The following is a 15,805-nucleotide window of genomic DNA, read 5'->3' as shown; positions in this document are numbered from 1 at the left end:
ACTAGAGTCCAAGGGATTAACTTGTCAAAAATCTTCCTTGTAGAGATAAAGCTTTCCTGTCAAAAAATCTTCCTTGTAGAGATAAAGCTTGTCTTAGAATTCTGGTGACTATTATAATGAGGATTTATTTGTCTTTGTGTGTCTGTATGTGCAGGAATACATGGACTCCAATAAATACATTGAGCATCTGCTAACTCAACTCGAGGAGAAACACAGAAGTCTCTGGAGGTGAGTTAAGCCCATGTCCTCAACTTATAGCAGCCTCTATAGCTTTGATCTTGATCCTGGAGGCAGGGAATTGGAAAACTGTTTCTTGTTCCATTTGGTGCCAAAAGCATCATTGGGGACAAATATCACCAGAGGCAACCTAGAAAATTCTATTTCTCTAACTAAAGTAAAGCAGCAGTGCCAAAAGTTGTCTTTGAGTCAAGGATCTGCTCAGAGCTGGAAGGATGGTAGAAATTTGGACAGATACTGCTCAAGGTCAATTAATTAATTTGTTTAAGGCCATCTGGCAACCTTATATTGGAGCCCAAAGTTTCTGATACTTGCTTGCTTAAAGATTATTTAGGGTTTTCTGTAATTAAAAGGTAGGATGCTACTTAAGATTCCTGCTTCTCTTTATATTAAAAGGAAACATTTTGAGAATGCTGTTGTATAGATCCCAATGTTTTTGTTATAAATGGAAGTAAGGAAAGTTATGTGACAATATTTGTGTAGGTAAGTTGGAAAGTGATCAGTATCATAGAAGTCATATTTTCAATTCATTCATTCCCTGGGGCCTCTTGGGAATTGAGACTGGCTAAGGATGTTTGTGATATTATTATCTAGACTTTTGGGATCCATTCAGTTATGCTCTTCACAGGTGCTGCTATGGAATTTGAATTCCTTTTTCTAAATTTCTATAGCTCTTGTTGTCTGGAATAAACACACTAGTGCTCATTTATATGATGCCTCACATTGCACTGGAATTGTTTCACATAATTAGCTTTGTCTCCCAATGGTCAGTATGCCCCTAACGTCCTCTACTTCTTATCTCCTCGAGGCAGGGAGCAGAGCATTCTCTCTGTTCACAGAGATGGCAGGTAAATATTTGCTAACACTGTGGCTCTTTTATCCCACCTCATCCAAATCCATCATCATTGGTCTCTGCATCAGGCTATGCTGCCCCTTCTTTTTGCATCCTGTAACAAATCCCAATAACCTTGGCATTCTTCTTCCTGAAGAATTCTAGTTCTTGGGTAAAGTGTCTGACACTTTCATTTGTCCTGCTCATATATTAGTTTTCCTACTAAAGAACAGATCTATGGTTATAGTGAAAGTATTCTATTTCTATACACAAAAGTTGCTGGCAGGATACAACAGAAGTGTATAATTTTTAAGTTTGCTTGCCACTAACAGGCACGTCAGTTAATTTTCTGTAACTTGATGCAATAGTTGCCAGATTTGTGTTTGAGAGCTATAACCTGGTGTTGATATAGTTTTCTTTTGTGAGCCAGTGTATTGTATTAATAAAATTAACAACAATAATGCAATAATGCATTTATGGTTGTGTGCCTTTTAAATTTCATTTTCCATAGATCTACTACAAAGTATATTTAAAAGGTTATTTCACTGAATTGTAGCACTTTCTTTCAACTACTTGAACATTTTGTTATTTTCCAAGAGAAAAATACATAAAAATGATGAATGCCCTATGACAAAGGAAATTTAGAGTTTAATTTGGTCAGTGAGTGTGTCTTATACACATCATTGGGAAGGGGTAATGATTTTATGGGTTTTTGAACCCAATACCTGCATGGAAAGAATATTTTCCTGCTTTCTCAAGGTAGCTAATAAAACCTTTCTGGTCTTCTCCAACATGATTAAGTTAAAATCCCATTTCAGGCACAGATTTAAACTAACATAAAGTAAGAGCTCAGAATTTTGTGTGCAGTCACTTCCATTTTTTTCAGAAATGGAATTATTGCTGGTGAAGAAGCCCAGCCTTATATATAGTGGCAGAGGATCTAATAAAATGGCATTTGAATAACAATAAAGGGCAATAATGGCATTTGAATAGTCAGACTAACTGCCAGTGAGAAAATGGAAATGGGTAGTATTGAAAAGAAAATGAAAACCAGTAATAGCAGATTTATATACTATTTATTGAATCATGAAATTATACTTGATCATATTTTGCAAATAGATCTGGACTTACTTAAAGTAAGAGGCTTTATGATATGATTACAGTGTCATAACTGCAACCATAGCTGAATTGTTTTTGGTGAAGAATATGTGAATGGCAGTGAGCCGTGTGGGAAATTCTTTCAGGTTGTGATTAAATTTTTAAACTGCTTTCTTGAGTTTGGGTAGACTCTTTGGTGTGCAGAGGATCATGGGAACAGCATGTGATGTACACAAACACAACTGGAATGTCTGAAGTTGAACAAATGTCCCCATAACTCAATATAAAACTTTTTCTCTGACTTCATTATGTCTTTGATTTATTCCTGGTTCAGTTTTCATGAAGGAGGCCACTTTTCATTGCTCCTGATTTTAATTGTTCACTTTCCATTTATACTTGAGCTAAGGTAGAACTTAAAAGAAAGGACAAATTCTGAATATTTAGTTCTTCCAACAGTAATGATGGTCAGCATTAATTTATGGCCACAATCTTTGAGGATTGGTCAAAATCACATTAGATACATTTGCTGTTATTGACACTTGCTAAACGATTAAAGAATTTAGACAAATGGTAGAAGATTTGGGTACATGGCTTAAAAGCCTTTCCTTATTTTTTTGTGGAGGGGGCTACTTGTCTTTCTTAGTTTTTAGTCATTTCTCATAGCATAACCAGTTGCTGTGACACAAATACATTGTTGTAATCATACTCTCAAGATAACTAGTTATTTTGGGGTCCTGCTTAGTATTCTACTGAAATAGACCTACTAACTATCTCTGGGTTTTCAAATGATAAAGAATTTGTGGAGTCCAAAGATAGCTGTCTGGCCATGAGGAGTCATTTAGCTCAACTGTCTGTTTTGACACCAATAGAAAACTTGTGTGAATTCATCTGAATAACAGGGCAGAGTCAGAATCTAGAACTCAGTCTAAGATTTGAGCTGGAGTCTGGGTGTGTTTGATGTGCTCTGCCCCTTCCTGCTTGATGATGAAAAGGATACAATCCATGGCCCCTTGTTTACTAGTTGATGTTGAAATGTGACAATATATTTCTGCATGTTTATTTGTTTTGCTGTGGAAAGTCAAGATTAGAAGGAAACGCTCATTTGCACTTAATGATTTTATATCATCTGTTACTATTTCTGATTTGACTAAATATATCAGTGACTGATAAAGATTATAATAAAACAGTTGCTGAGAATGTCTTTCTCCTAAATTTGAAAGAAACCTTTATCCATTTGCATCCTCAAATTGAGAGTGTAGAACAAACAGTTGGAAAATACCAATCAAATTCATGAATATTTATGGTGTTAATGACTCAAGTCTTGTAAGTGAAATTATGTATAAAAATGGAAATAGCATGATACTATAACAATGCAAAGAGGACTGGACTGGAGGTTTGCGAGATTGGGACTCTTGTCCTCGCCTGCCAAACTAGCTGTCAGGTGACATCTGAGACTGAGTTTCCATATCTGTAAAAGAAAGGTATCAATATAGCTAATATTTAAGATTACAGAGCCCTGAGACCATATGAAACATAATGTTTAGTTTTACATTTATATAATATGTCAGACATGTAGCATCTCATTTTTCTATAATACTTGAATAATGTAGCATGATCAACCTGTATTATATATATCCTGTATAATAAAAACCTAATATGCTAAGTGTCCGGTCGTCTGGTCATCCGTTCACCCAATCAAAGTGTAATCTACACTAATAAAAGAGAAACATGCAAATTGGTGTCACTCCACTATACCCACCAGCCAATCAGATCAACTATGCAAATTAACCCAACAAAGATGGCGGTTCATTTGCATATGTAGGCGTGGAGCAAAGACTGAAGGCTCCAGCCAGAGTGAAGACTGAAGACTGAAGAGGTTTGGCTTCTCCGCTGCAGCCGCAGTGGAGAAGCCAAGTCTCTCTGCAGCCGGACCAAAGACTTGGGTCCTGGGTGCCAGAGGAAAACCAGTGCCAATAGTCAGGGGAAGGAAGGCCTATTGCGCGAATCTTTGTGCAATGGGCTTCTAGTGTGCTAATAATATGCTAAGGCTGCTCAACACTTACTATGATGTGCATTGATCACCAGGGGGCAGACAGTTGACCGGTCGACCAGTCGCTATGACATGCACTGACCACCAGGGGGCAGATGCTTCGACTGGTAGGTTAGCTTGCTGCTGGGGTCCGGCCTATCAGGACTGAGTGAGATGGGCCAGACACGTCCTGGAGCCCTCCCACGGTCCCTCCCTTGCTGGACAACCTCCCGCATCCCTCCCTGGCCCTGATTGTGCACCAGTGGGGTCCCTCGGCCTGGCCTGCACCCTCTCGCAACCCGGAACCCCCCAAGGGATGTCGGAGAGCCAGTTTCAGCCCTATCCTGCAGGCCAGGCTGAGGGAACCCACTGGTGCACAAATTCATGCACTAGGCCTCTAAAATATATATATCACAGAAATCCTCAAGAATATGAGTAGAAATGACTAATATGACAGAAATACCTATCAGTTTGCCAGTAACCCAGCCAGATAATGTCAAAATGTTCATTTCAGATTTTCCTAGCTCAAATTAGAGACAGTATTATCAAAAGCCTGTAAATAAATAAAGTAGTTCTGCATGAGCAAAATTAAATGACAATATCTGGCAAATGCAGAGTGGCAACTGCCAGCCAACAGAGACCAGATCACCAAAGTGACATTGGAACAGGCTCTGTGTAGGCTAGGGCTTCTCAGTTGAGACACTATTGACATTTGGGGCCAAGACATTATTTACCTCGGCAGGGGGTGGGGGAGGGGGGCGGTGGCAGGGAGGGGTTGTCCTGTCCATTGCAAGATGTTTGGTATAATTTCCAGCTTCAACCCACTACATGCCAGTAACACCTCCTCACTGTGACAACCAGAAAAGAAATTCCCCAGACATTTTCCATATGTTCTCTAGAGGTCAGAATCCCTTCTCCTCCCCTTTGAGAACCAGTGATCTAAATCACTGATGCAAGCACTTTTCCAAGCACATGCCCAGAAATACTAATACCCTTTTTAGGGTCACTGTTTTAGGTGTTTTAAAAACAATAAAGGTATTCTGTGGTCATATTTGAAATACACCAGGTAAAACCAAGCTTTAAAATTGTTTTAATTGCAGAACTTTTCAGAGCCAGTTATATTGCTAACATGTGCTGTATACATCAAATACAGAATATAAAATATAATTTTGGCTTCTTAAAACAAACTCAGTCATATCTTTCTTGAACTATCTACTCTGACTAAGGTTCCAGGAAACACATTTTGGGAAACAGTGGTCTGGCCAGTTTGATAGCCAAATATAAACATGGCTCTACCCCCTCCTTCCCATTACTTCACTGTCCTGGGGTGGGTAACTAGTGAAAAAGCAGTTAGTGCTGTGAGAAGTCCGGGTTGTTGGTCAAAGGAGGAAGTAGGTGTCTGGGGAAGCCAACCCCAAGTTCTTCACCATTTTCTTGAAGGGTTGCCAGAGCCTCAAGACCAAATTCCAATAATCTGAAGAACTGTTGATGACAAGTGATGTTTGCCCTGGTGATGCACTGAACTCCTCCTTTCCAGGGGGAGAAATGACAGTTTCCACGTGACCAAGGGGAGGACAACACTTTATCAAAAAGCATCCATAGATCCCTGGTTAGATTAAGACTCCCTAAGACCTATCCCTTCTAACAATAAAATGTTGATTTTAATGTATTCAAAATTCTTAAAAATAGACTTTTTCTTTGTGGCTTATGTGTGATTCTTATTCTAAGGAAAGAGAGGGGCGAAATGGCCAAAAACTTTTTGTTGGTTCTCATCATGATTCAAAATACTGCTTATCTAAGTAGAGTGAACATTGAAATAAAATGGTCTACATTCCAAATATTCATTCATGTACTCCCTAATTTTGATATATTTATATATTTCGGGGGATAGATACTTGGCACCACAGCCTACAGTTCATTTCAGCTCTAATCTTAATTTCCATAAAATCTGAGTGATATTAAAATTACTTACTGAGACACTGAATGCTATTCTATCCATAGGAAAAGAAAATTATTTGCTACCGTTATCTAGAAATTATCTTGCCTTTGTAAAACAGAGATAAGAAGAAAAAGCACGTATGCCCCAAGAAGTCAAGCCGAGAGCCTCTAGGAGAGTTACCTTCTATGCATCTTGAATCTCAGAATCGTATTATCCAGACATCTTAAGAATTAGCATGTCTCTGTCCTCATGGGGTTAATTTATGTAGAAGGAGACGCCAAGTATTAAACAGGTTGCCTTTGCTGTAATCATAGACTTCCACTGGGAGATCTTAATTGGCAACAAGTAAAATTGCTCTGCATGAATTCTTAATGGTGGACACCACATAAAACAAGGACTGTGATTTGCTTTTCAAATTCCCTTCCAGAGGAAAAAGAGGCTACCTCTGGGGGCCAGAATGTATGGCAAACAAAGAGCAAGCTCAGTGCTCTGCACCAGCAATACAAGCTCTGAAAGCAAAACCTCACGCTATGCCAGCTCAATAACAGCACATGGTTTCCCATCTCTGCATCCCTGTCTCACTCCGCTGCGGTCAAAGGAGGCTCAGCTAGCAAGCTTTACATTATCTTCCCCTCCTCTCGACCCTTGGGCTGCATTTCTAAATCATAGCTAGATTCATGGGCAAGTGTAAGCACAAGGGCCACCCTGGAAACCCATCAATGTCACTTCTCGGTTACCCACTAGGGGTTGTTTCAGAGATGCAGCCAGTCCCAGACCCCTGCCAAGATAAGAGTCCTGCCTCTAAGTCATGCCCTCTGCCCATCACCAGGCAGAATAAATCAGGGCTCTGGAGATTGGGTATTGCTTCATGCTTCAACGGTTATGTCATCCGTGGGCAGTGGTGGGGATACTTATTATAGACCGATGGTGTCACTTTATAGGAGCAAAGCAGCATTGAGGATGCTTCTCAGATCTCGGGGCCCTGATGGAATGGCATCACTGTCTTTAAGGTGACTTGTTCAGCAACAGAAGGGGCTTGTAGGTGTCTGGATTGACTGAACAAGATCACCCAGGTTCATATTTCACCTTATACTTTAGGATTGATCATCAGAGTTTATTTACATGACCTGTCTGATATGCTTGTTTTTTTAATTTAAATTCTTTATTGTTTAAAGTATTACATATGCTTGTTGATCTACATAGGAGGTTGCCTGGTGTTTGAAACCAGAACCTCTGGGGCAAGGAGACACCAAAAATGCCAGACTGAAACTCTACAGGAACATTATATACACGCTCTCATGTTTCTTAACAAATTCATCCAGCCATATATTTTTTAAAAGGGACTGCTAATCCAACAGAGAATGTATGCTTAGATCCTAACCTAGTAAATAGTAGACTATTTAAAATCATGTTGTGTTTTGTCTTCTTCACTCCATATCTTGTTTGAAGAAAAAAAAATGAACATGCATTTATCCGTAAAACACATTTTTCGGAGACTGTCCTTCAAAAGCCCAAAGGTTTTCCCAAGAAGTTGGTGTTTAATCCAAGTAGGAACAGCTCTGGAGGACTGAGGGCAAATGAATAATTGATTATTGAATAGATTGAATTTGAACTGCCTTGAAGACTTTTAGTATATATACATAAGATGATGAGATATTCAGGTTTGGAGCTCTTTATAATTCATATATAAACCACAGTATAGATAGAGGCATTAGGTTAGCCTACAAAGATATAAAATTGCCCTCTAATAAAACTGGGGAAATAGCCCCACTTTAAAGATGGATTTACTGCAGCCAAGGGAAACTTGAGTTGAATAATATTGTACAAGTGGCTCCATAGATGATTTGAAAGTCATTCTACTTGTAGTTTAAACAGGTTTACATTCTTCAAGCAACACTCTCAAAGTACCAGAAATATTTCAATATCAATAGGATTTGGGGGTCACCCAGAGAAATCTACTACTATTTAATCTGAAAGCATTTGGCTTGAAAAATGTTTGTTATTTTTAGATCCATGCTTGTCTTAATACGATGGCCAGGAACCTAATGTTATTTATTTATCTGAAATTAAAATAAAGAGCCTCAAGCAAAAGGCATTTTGCAGATTTATTCGGGGTAATAAAGATCACAAATATCCCCTACTAAGTTGAAAGGAGGAAACTCCAGCAGGCAATCATATAAATGGCCCACTCAGCGGAGATGTGCGTGCTCAGGCTGAAGTGCACCCACAGTAGGAAGGACGGAGTGCCTTTATGTTTTTCCTTCTGGAAGGAGGAATGAACTGGGTAATTGACCATGGCCTTCTATTTAATTTTAATTTTAATGAAAAAAAAACTCCCCACTAACTTGTTAGGCATGAGAATCCTTGTGATTTTCTGTAAGGGATTGATTTTAGAATTTAACTCTACATATATCTCTACATAGGTAACTCTGGAGCTAAAAGGAGTAATTTTTTTGTCTTATTCCCTACCATTGTTTTAACTTTCCATATTCAGAGGCCTGGGAGGGAGTTCTAGGACCCCCCCCCCTTCACCCCTCACCTCAGCTCTGGGGATGGGTGTTTGGGCCTCTGAGAGGAGGACCTTTAAAATGGACTTCCCCCCTCAGAGGCTTTAGTTATGGCAGATTGTATACTTCTGTCTTACGAATTAGGCCTCATAAATAATCCCACAAAGAAGTAAGGGTGGGAAGGTGCCTGAAACAAAGAATCAGGAATAGGTTGGCAAAACTATAAAGCAGTGGGTAGAAAGCACCTGTTAGATATCTCAGAGCAGAGAAAACTTCTAAGAAGGTGACCCACTGCCCAGCTGTGATGGCTCAGTGGATTAAGCGTCGTCCCATGGATGACGATTCGATTCCCAGTCAGGGCATATGCCTGGGTTGCAGAATCCATCCCCAGTAGGGGGTGTGCAGGAGGCAACCAATCAATGAGTCTCTCTCATCATTGATGTTTCTATCTCCCTCCCCCTCTCCCTTCCTCTCTGAAATCAATAAAAATATTTTTTAAAAAAGAAGGTGACCCTCTGTCGCAGGGTCGGTTGAGGTTGGCAACCTGTGGCTGGTTTCATGGCATAGAAACCCTCAGTAATTTGCTTTCCTGGAAACTGACTTACTTACTGTTCAGGGTTCCCCCCTACTGAACACTCACTGATGAAGAATTATATATGTACTCTCTATGGAGATAATCCAAGATTTTTCACCAGATGTAAAAGTCTGCATGAGAGAGGGAGTAAAGCCACCGTAGCTCTCAACTTTGCACTGCTAACAGCTTTACCATCCGTCTACTCACTTAGACTTGGTGGTGCTCTGGTTCTTGCCTCCTCTCCCCTCCCCAATTCGGATGACACTTCAGCAAAATACTCCCAACATGTGCCCAACAGTGGCTCTATTCTTACCCTCACTGACCTCTATATCAGTTCTAAACACATAGCTCTCAATCCCACCCTGTCTTATTTTCTAATTATCTCATGCGGGTAAGTCTTCTACCTTTAAGATCTTTGATCTGTAGGGCCAACTCCTCTCATTCCTCTTATCTCTCGTAGTGCTTAGCATAAGACATAAAACTTCAGAATAAAACTTTGCGGATCTTGAAAGCATGGAGACAATTGGAAGTATGTTATAGTCATCTTTGTACCTAAGAGACTTGCCACAGCAGCATGCAAATACCTAATGGGATTCACAATTTCAAGATAGTTACTCTTAGGAAGTTAAAGGTGGGACATTTAATGAAAATGATGTTAATGATGTGCAAAGCCTGGAAGAATGCTTGCTTCGCTGCACTTGTTTATGCTGCTTTCAAAAGTCAATCATAAAGAAGTTTTAAGGCAAGTCAGGTCTGCATGATGAGTCTGCACATCATAGGAAAGGCTCTGACCAGTAACAGCTTTGGATTTCTGCGTCCAATTTTACTGGACTTATCTACCAATTGTATCTTGAGCTTCAGACAGCCTTATCAATAGAAGCAATGAAAGAATATCTCATAATTTTAAAAGAAAGGAATTAAGAAGAGACTGTGATAAGTGAAAAAATATAAATAAGTAGTAAATCCATGTTAAAAATCAAAGGCTAAACTAGTACGTGTTTTTTGTTGTTGTTGTTGTTTTACCTTGGATAAAGTGATTTAAAGAAAAATTGTAGACATATAGATCATGTTCCCTTTAAAAACCTAACCAGGCCCTACCTGTTTTGACTCAGTGGATAGAGCATTGGCCTGCAGACTGAAGGGTCCTGGGTTTGATTCTAATCAAGGGCACATACCTTGGTTGCAGGCTCAGCCCGGGAGGCAACCAATCAATGTATCTCTCTCACATTGATGTTGCTCTCTTTGTGTCTCTCTCCCTCCTTTCCACTCTCTTTAAAAATCAATGGTAAAATATCCTTGGGTGAGGATTAACAAAATAAATAAATAAAATGTCAAAAGTAAATAAATAAAAAATAAAAACCGAATCAGGGCTTAACCTGAAAGGCTAGAGAGTTGATACTTACAGAGATGGTCTTGAGAATTTTGACATACACTTGAAGTCAGGGGGGAGTTCAAAGGAAAGTTAAAAGGTGTAAAAAGAGAACAGCAACTAAAAGTAAATTATGATTTTATTAGTTCAGTGCTTTAGATAACCTACTTATCAAAAGGGGCTCTTTCTATCTCCTAAAGTCTTACTGGTATCCATTCTAGTCCAGGTGAGGCTGCTCTTTGTTGGCACACAGCACAATCAGAGTCTCTGTTCCAATTGTTTGCTGACTGTGTTGTACTGTTGCTAAATGTTAAAAACATTCCTGGCTTATTCTCTGCAATGTGGAGTTCGGGTCCTGATTCTGCTACTTACTGTGTAGTCCTGTGAAGGTCATGTAGGCATTCTGGGCCTCTGCTTGCCATTGGCGATGAAACAGGGTAGAAGTGAGTGAGTCCAGCAGTCCTCCCTTTAGTTAACAATCCCTGACTCTTACCCATCATCTTGAAGGGATAGTTGAAAGGTTGGGTGATGAAGCCAGAAGAGAAGTGATAGTTACATGGAATTACTGAGAGCTGAAAGCGACAATTTTCCTTCTTGAAAGAAGGCAGAAAATTATTTTTATGAACCTAGTTCTCTTTAAGCTGTAACTCTTGGGCTGTGTCTTGGCACTGAACCTTCTGGAGGTAATAAAACAGCATGCTGGCAGATCAGGGCACCAGAGCAGGGCAGCGTCTGTGACCACTTTCAAAAGGTTTTCCAGGAAACTGTTCTATTGAATAATGTTTAAGTTTCCACAGAAGCTATGAGCACAGCACAGTGAAAAAAAAAGAAAAGATAAAAGTCAATTGCATTGTATCAAAAAAAAAAAAGTAGCTCTGCGGTTATGGTCCCTAGTAAGGGAAATTGCATTGTCTTATGATGTTTCTTTAGTATTCCCTGGAGATTCATGAATTCACTGGCTAATTAAAAGTCAGAATGTGTATTTACCTGGACTTATTCATTATCTTCTCTAATTGATTTTCCTGTATCTCTGCTCTGGAAATAAAGATATGACTGGGGTCAGTTACAGAGGCTTAAAAACAGAGAATCTTCAGACCAGACACACAATTTAGGATTTTGGCCTTTGGAGTCATTTGTTACCAAGATGATAAAAGTTAAAATGTACCACAAGTTGCATTTATCCAATAATACCTCTTTCACCAGTCTGCCTACAATTCTGATGCTTGAAATAAAGGAAATTGGTGCCCAGAAAAATCACCCATGAGATCTGCCACCTCAGGAGAGTCCTGGCATTCCTCTCTTAGCGCCTGTAGTGTCCTATCAAGGATTAGTTTGCCAAGTTAGATACCTGTGTGGATCTGAGTTCTGAAAATTTCTTAGCAAAGTCAAGCATGTTTATAATAGAATAAAGGAGTCCTATTAGAAATGTTAAATTACAAATCTAAATATTTCTATTTTTAGCCACAAATGTCCTTACCAACCTTAGTCTTTTTTATTACTCATTATTCCTATAACACACTCCCTCCTTGTCCAGGTCTCCATTCTAGACAGGCCTATCCAACCCTTTAAGGTAAAGCTTAGGTCCTCCTGATGTTCAAATCCGTAGCCTGGTTCCTCAGCCCACCTGAGCTCTATTCTGCCCACTCCCTTCCCTTCCGAACTTGAGACTACACTACATATGTACACATAGTGATTTATATCTTGTGAAAACTCCAAAATTATCCCATGTACCTTAATTTTGACTCTACAAATATTGTCAGCACCTGGCCTTCCACGTATGTTCTCTATAAAATGTTGATAGCATAGGGTGAACATGGTGTTCAGCTGACATTGACTGATTTTCCTGAACAGTTCTATGTGGAACTCTTGCTGATAACGCTGTGTCAAGCATATTTATGTCATCTGTCTGTTAATGACATTACAAACTAGAAAGTGTCCGGAGGGCCAGTGACTAAAATGGACTGAGGTACTGAATACTAAGTTAATAAAGGTGGGAGGAATTGGAGATGTTTAGTTTGACAAATAGAAAAATAAGAGGTAGACCTGATAACTGTTTTTAAAATGCAATGAGTTGTCCTGTGGAAAGGCATTAGCACCATCCTGGATATTCATAAAGGAAGAACTGGTAAACCAGTTGTCTACATTTGAACCTGAGAGAAGCAACTGGGCACCAGAAAGGTACACATACCACCCTCTCATGTGGAGAAGGGTGTTCTTGAGACAGTGAACTCTATACAAGTGTCAAAGCAAAACCAACATGACTATCTTCCAGATGTCAGATGGAATGGATCGTTACAGTGGAGAGGAAGAATCCAGATACCCCTCATGGCGGATGACTCACCATCTGGCTTTCACTCTCTGGCCCTAATGCTGCTCTTCTTATTTAATTTTTTATTTATTTCAGAGAGGAAAGGAGAGGGAGAGAGAAATAGAAACATCAATGATGAGAGAGAATCATTGATCTGCTGCCTCCTGCATACCCCTACTGGGGATCGAGTCTACAACCCAGGTATGTGCCCTGACTGGGAATTGAACCATGACCTCCTAGTTCATAGGTACAAACTCAACCACTGAGCCACACCAGCTGGGCCACTGCTCTATTTTTAATGGCCAGTCTCTCCTCTGTATACCATCCCTTTTAAATAGTTGAAGTCAGTTTTAGCTTTTTTCACTTTTCTAAAGGAAGCAATGTAGGTCCTTCCATTTTTCCAAAGACAACTATTTTTCAGACTCCATTAATAATGGCCACCTACTAGACCTATTCTACTTTGTCAGTTTTCCTTTTAACACGTGGGCTCTAATATAAAAATAATATACTTTATTATGGCCAGATTACAAGTATAGTTTCAGTCATCCTTTGAGAGAGGGCTGTTATTCTATCTTTATGATTTTTCCCCTAGTGGTACTAATTGTTAATGACCTTTAGGCAAAATAGCTAAAATTCCAGCATTATGTCATGCATATCCAGTTACTCTCTTGTGAACTCAAGGAATATAAATCATTATTTCAAGAAAGAACAAGGAGTGTTTTAAATTTAGAATATCTGTTCTCTTTTTCCTACCTCTCCTTTATTCCATGATTTTTTTAATTGCCTTGTCCAGTTTCACATCTTTTTCCCAATCCAACAGCTTTATTTATGGTGAAGAGGTCAGAGCAGAATTAATCATTAGAAGTGAATTAGGTTATTCCTGACATAGGTAGAACTTTTATTGGACACTTACTCTGGCCTGCAGAAGGAAGAAGGGATCCAGCTTCAGATTATCAGTGAAATGGACAGTTATTATTTGACATTTACATCCCCAGGTTAAGGGATATTGGGAAGGATTAATGTTAGAAGAAACCAAGCTTCTGAGAAAATATTTACTGAGAGCACAGCCAACTTGGCTGGCACTATTGGATGTTCTGCTGAAGAGAGGAGTTAAAGCTGGGTTTTGCCGATGTTCATCATCATTGACATTTAGATTTTTTTTTCCAATTTCAGCTTTATTGTGACAGTGGGATGTACATTTTACAAAAGAAGATGCCGCTTTTCAAATATATTATGCTAGGAGTTTCAGAGCTTTTATTTTGGAAATCCAGTCTACTGCTCCTTCTTGGTGCTTCCTCCCCCAACCTCTGAGAGGCTTATCTCTGGCCCATTTACTACATTAGCGGGCAAGTTTATTTTTCTGGCTTGATGCTAAAGCATTGTTACAGAAGTACGACTTTCAGTCAGTTCTAAAGTAGAACCATTATCTTCCTCCTCATAATTTTAAAGTTAACATCTGAAAATCACTTTCAACTTTCACTTTCAGTTTTGGATAACAGCTGAAAAATGATTGAAGGAAGCTTGCATTCATCTTTGTCACATTGGTGAAGGTCTTGCAGTAAATATATTGGAGATTATTTTTCCTGTCAAATGCTGCTAGACATTATAATAAATTAATTATCTGGGCTGTTGTCAGATGGATGTCCCAGTATTTTCCTAGAGGAGGTATGAGTTGCGATCCAGCTAGAGGTAAAAGTGACTCACTTGTCAGCAGAAAACAGCCTGGGGGGTCAGTTAGGGTGGCTGGAGAAGAGCACTCTGGAAATGAGATATATGATAGTGGGCTTCTGACAACCTATGAGATCTTTTTTCCCCAAGGAATGTCCAAGTCAATGCATATTCTATAGTGGGTTGGAGATGTGAGTGCTCTAGATGTATGGGTAGTATAAGGCCATGCTATCATATAGTGTGAAGAGATTTTTTTAAAAATTGCTGCATGGCCCTTTGCATATATTTATGGGAAAACCACAAAAAGGTCAGAGGTTCAGGATGTCTGGAAGGTTTCCTGCTTCTCATTTGAGCAAACCAAAGAAGAAAGTGTGGATTAATCCTTATAAAAACTTTCTCATGGGATTTCCAAGAGTTGATTCCTCATGTAAAGTTAGAATGTTTCTGGTTGGGAACAAGAAAACTTAGATATCATGGTCTGGATTAATTTGTAGTCAAAGATTGGCTCCTTTCAGGTCCACCTTCTGTGCACAGAGCCAGAGACCTAGCAGTTTCTCATGGCATCCAAAATGCAGCATGTGGATGGAGACGTGCCCACATGGCAGTGAGAATTGTCATGGAGCATCCTGGCCCCAGGCCATCTCTCTCTTGGCAGAGTTGGCAAAGCTGGGCCTCTTTGATGTTAACTTCAAACATTCATAACATGACCCAAACGTAGCATGTTTTCTTACTAACTGGGATGGGCCTGTCATTAATTTATATAAGCCCTTTAAAATTTATTTGTATTTCTAACTTTTCCCACTTCTTGTTGGGTAATAAGTTCCATACACATAACCCCTACTTTGTGGAACAGGGTTAACTTTGATTTGGCCTAAACACACACACAGGTTTCAGGTGGTGACCCCTTCAATTAGACATTTTAGGGTTCAATGAGTAAATCCATGTTTATGCATACTTTTTATAAGCTTATAGACACAAGTCACTTTGCATCTGACATACAACACTCACAGAATGTGGATTCATTTTTGTTTTCTTGATTCTTTTATCTTTATTTAGAATTAAAAAAAAATACTTCCCCTTTGGCATCCTCTTTGGCTTGTTCTCTGGATCTGTGGGTCTATTTATGTTTGATTTGTTCATTCCTTTGTTTTGTGTGTGTTTTTTTCAGATTTCACATGTAAGTGAAATCATACAGTATTTGACTTATTATTTGCACAATACCCTCTAGGTCACTCTATGTTGTT

At 39.2% G+C, this 15,805-nt stretch overlaps 1 protein-coding gene across 1 annotated transcript in view; it reads left to right on the top strand.

Moving 5' to 3' along the window:
• The window catches only part of NCKAP5 (NCK associated protein 5), an 859,015-nt gene that overhangs the window by 309,039 nt on the left and 534,171 nt on the right, over positions 1-15,805 (top strand). The window contains exon 4 of the mRNA XM_023757884.1: positions 155-228. Coding sequence (XP_023613652.1) covers positions 155-228 — 74 coding nt within the window. The remainder of the gene's footprint in view (positions 1-154; positions 229-15,805) is intronic.

The sequence above is a fragment of the Myotis lucifugus genome, unplaced genomic scaffold, assembly GCF_000147115.1.
Source record: "Myotis lucifugus unplaced genomic scaffold, Myoluc2.0 scaffold_116, whole genome shotgun sequence".
NCBI classification, from domain to species: domain Eukaryota; kingdom Metazoa; phylum Chordata; class Mammalia; order Chiroptera; family Vespertilionidae; genus Myotis; species Myotis lucifugus.
This window is presented reverse-complemented; position numbering and strand designations above follow the sequence as displayed.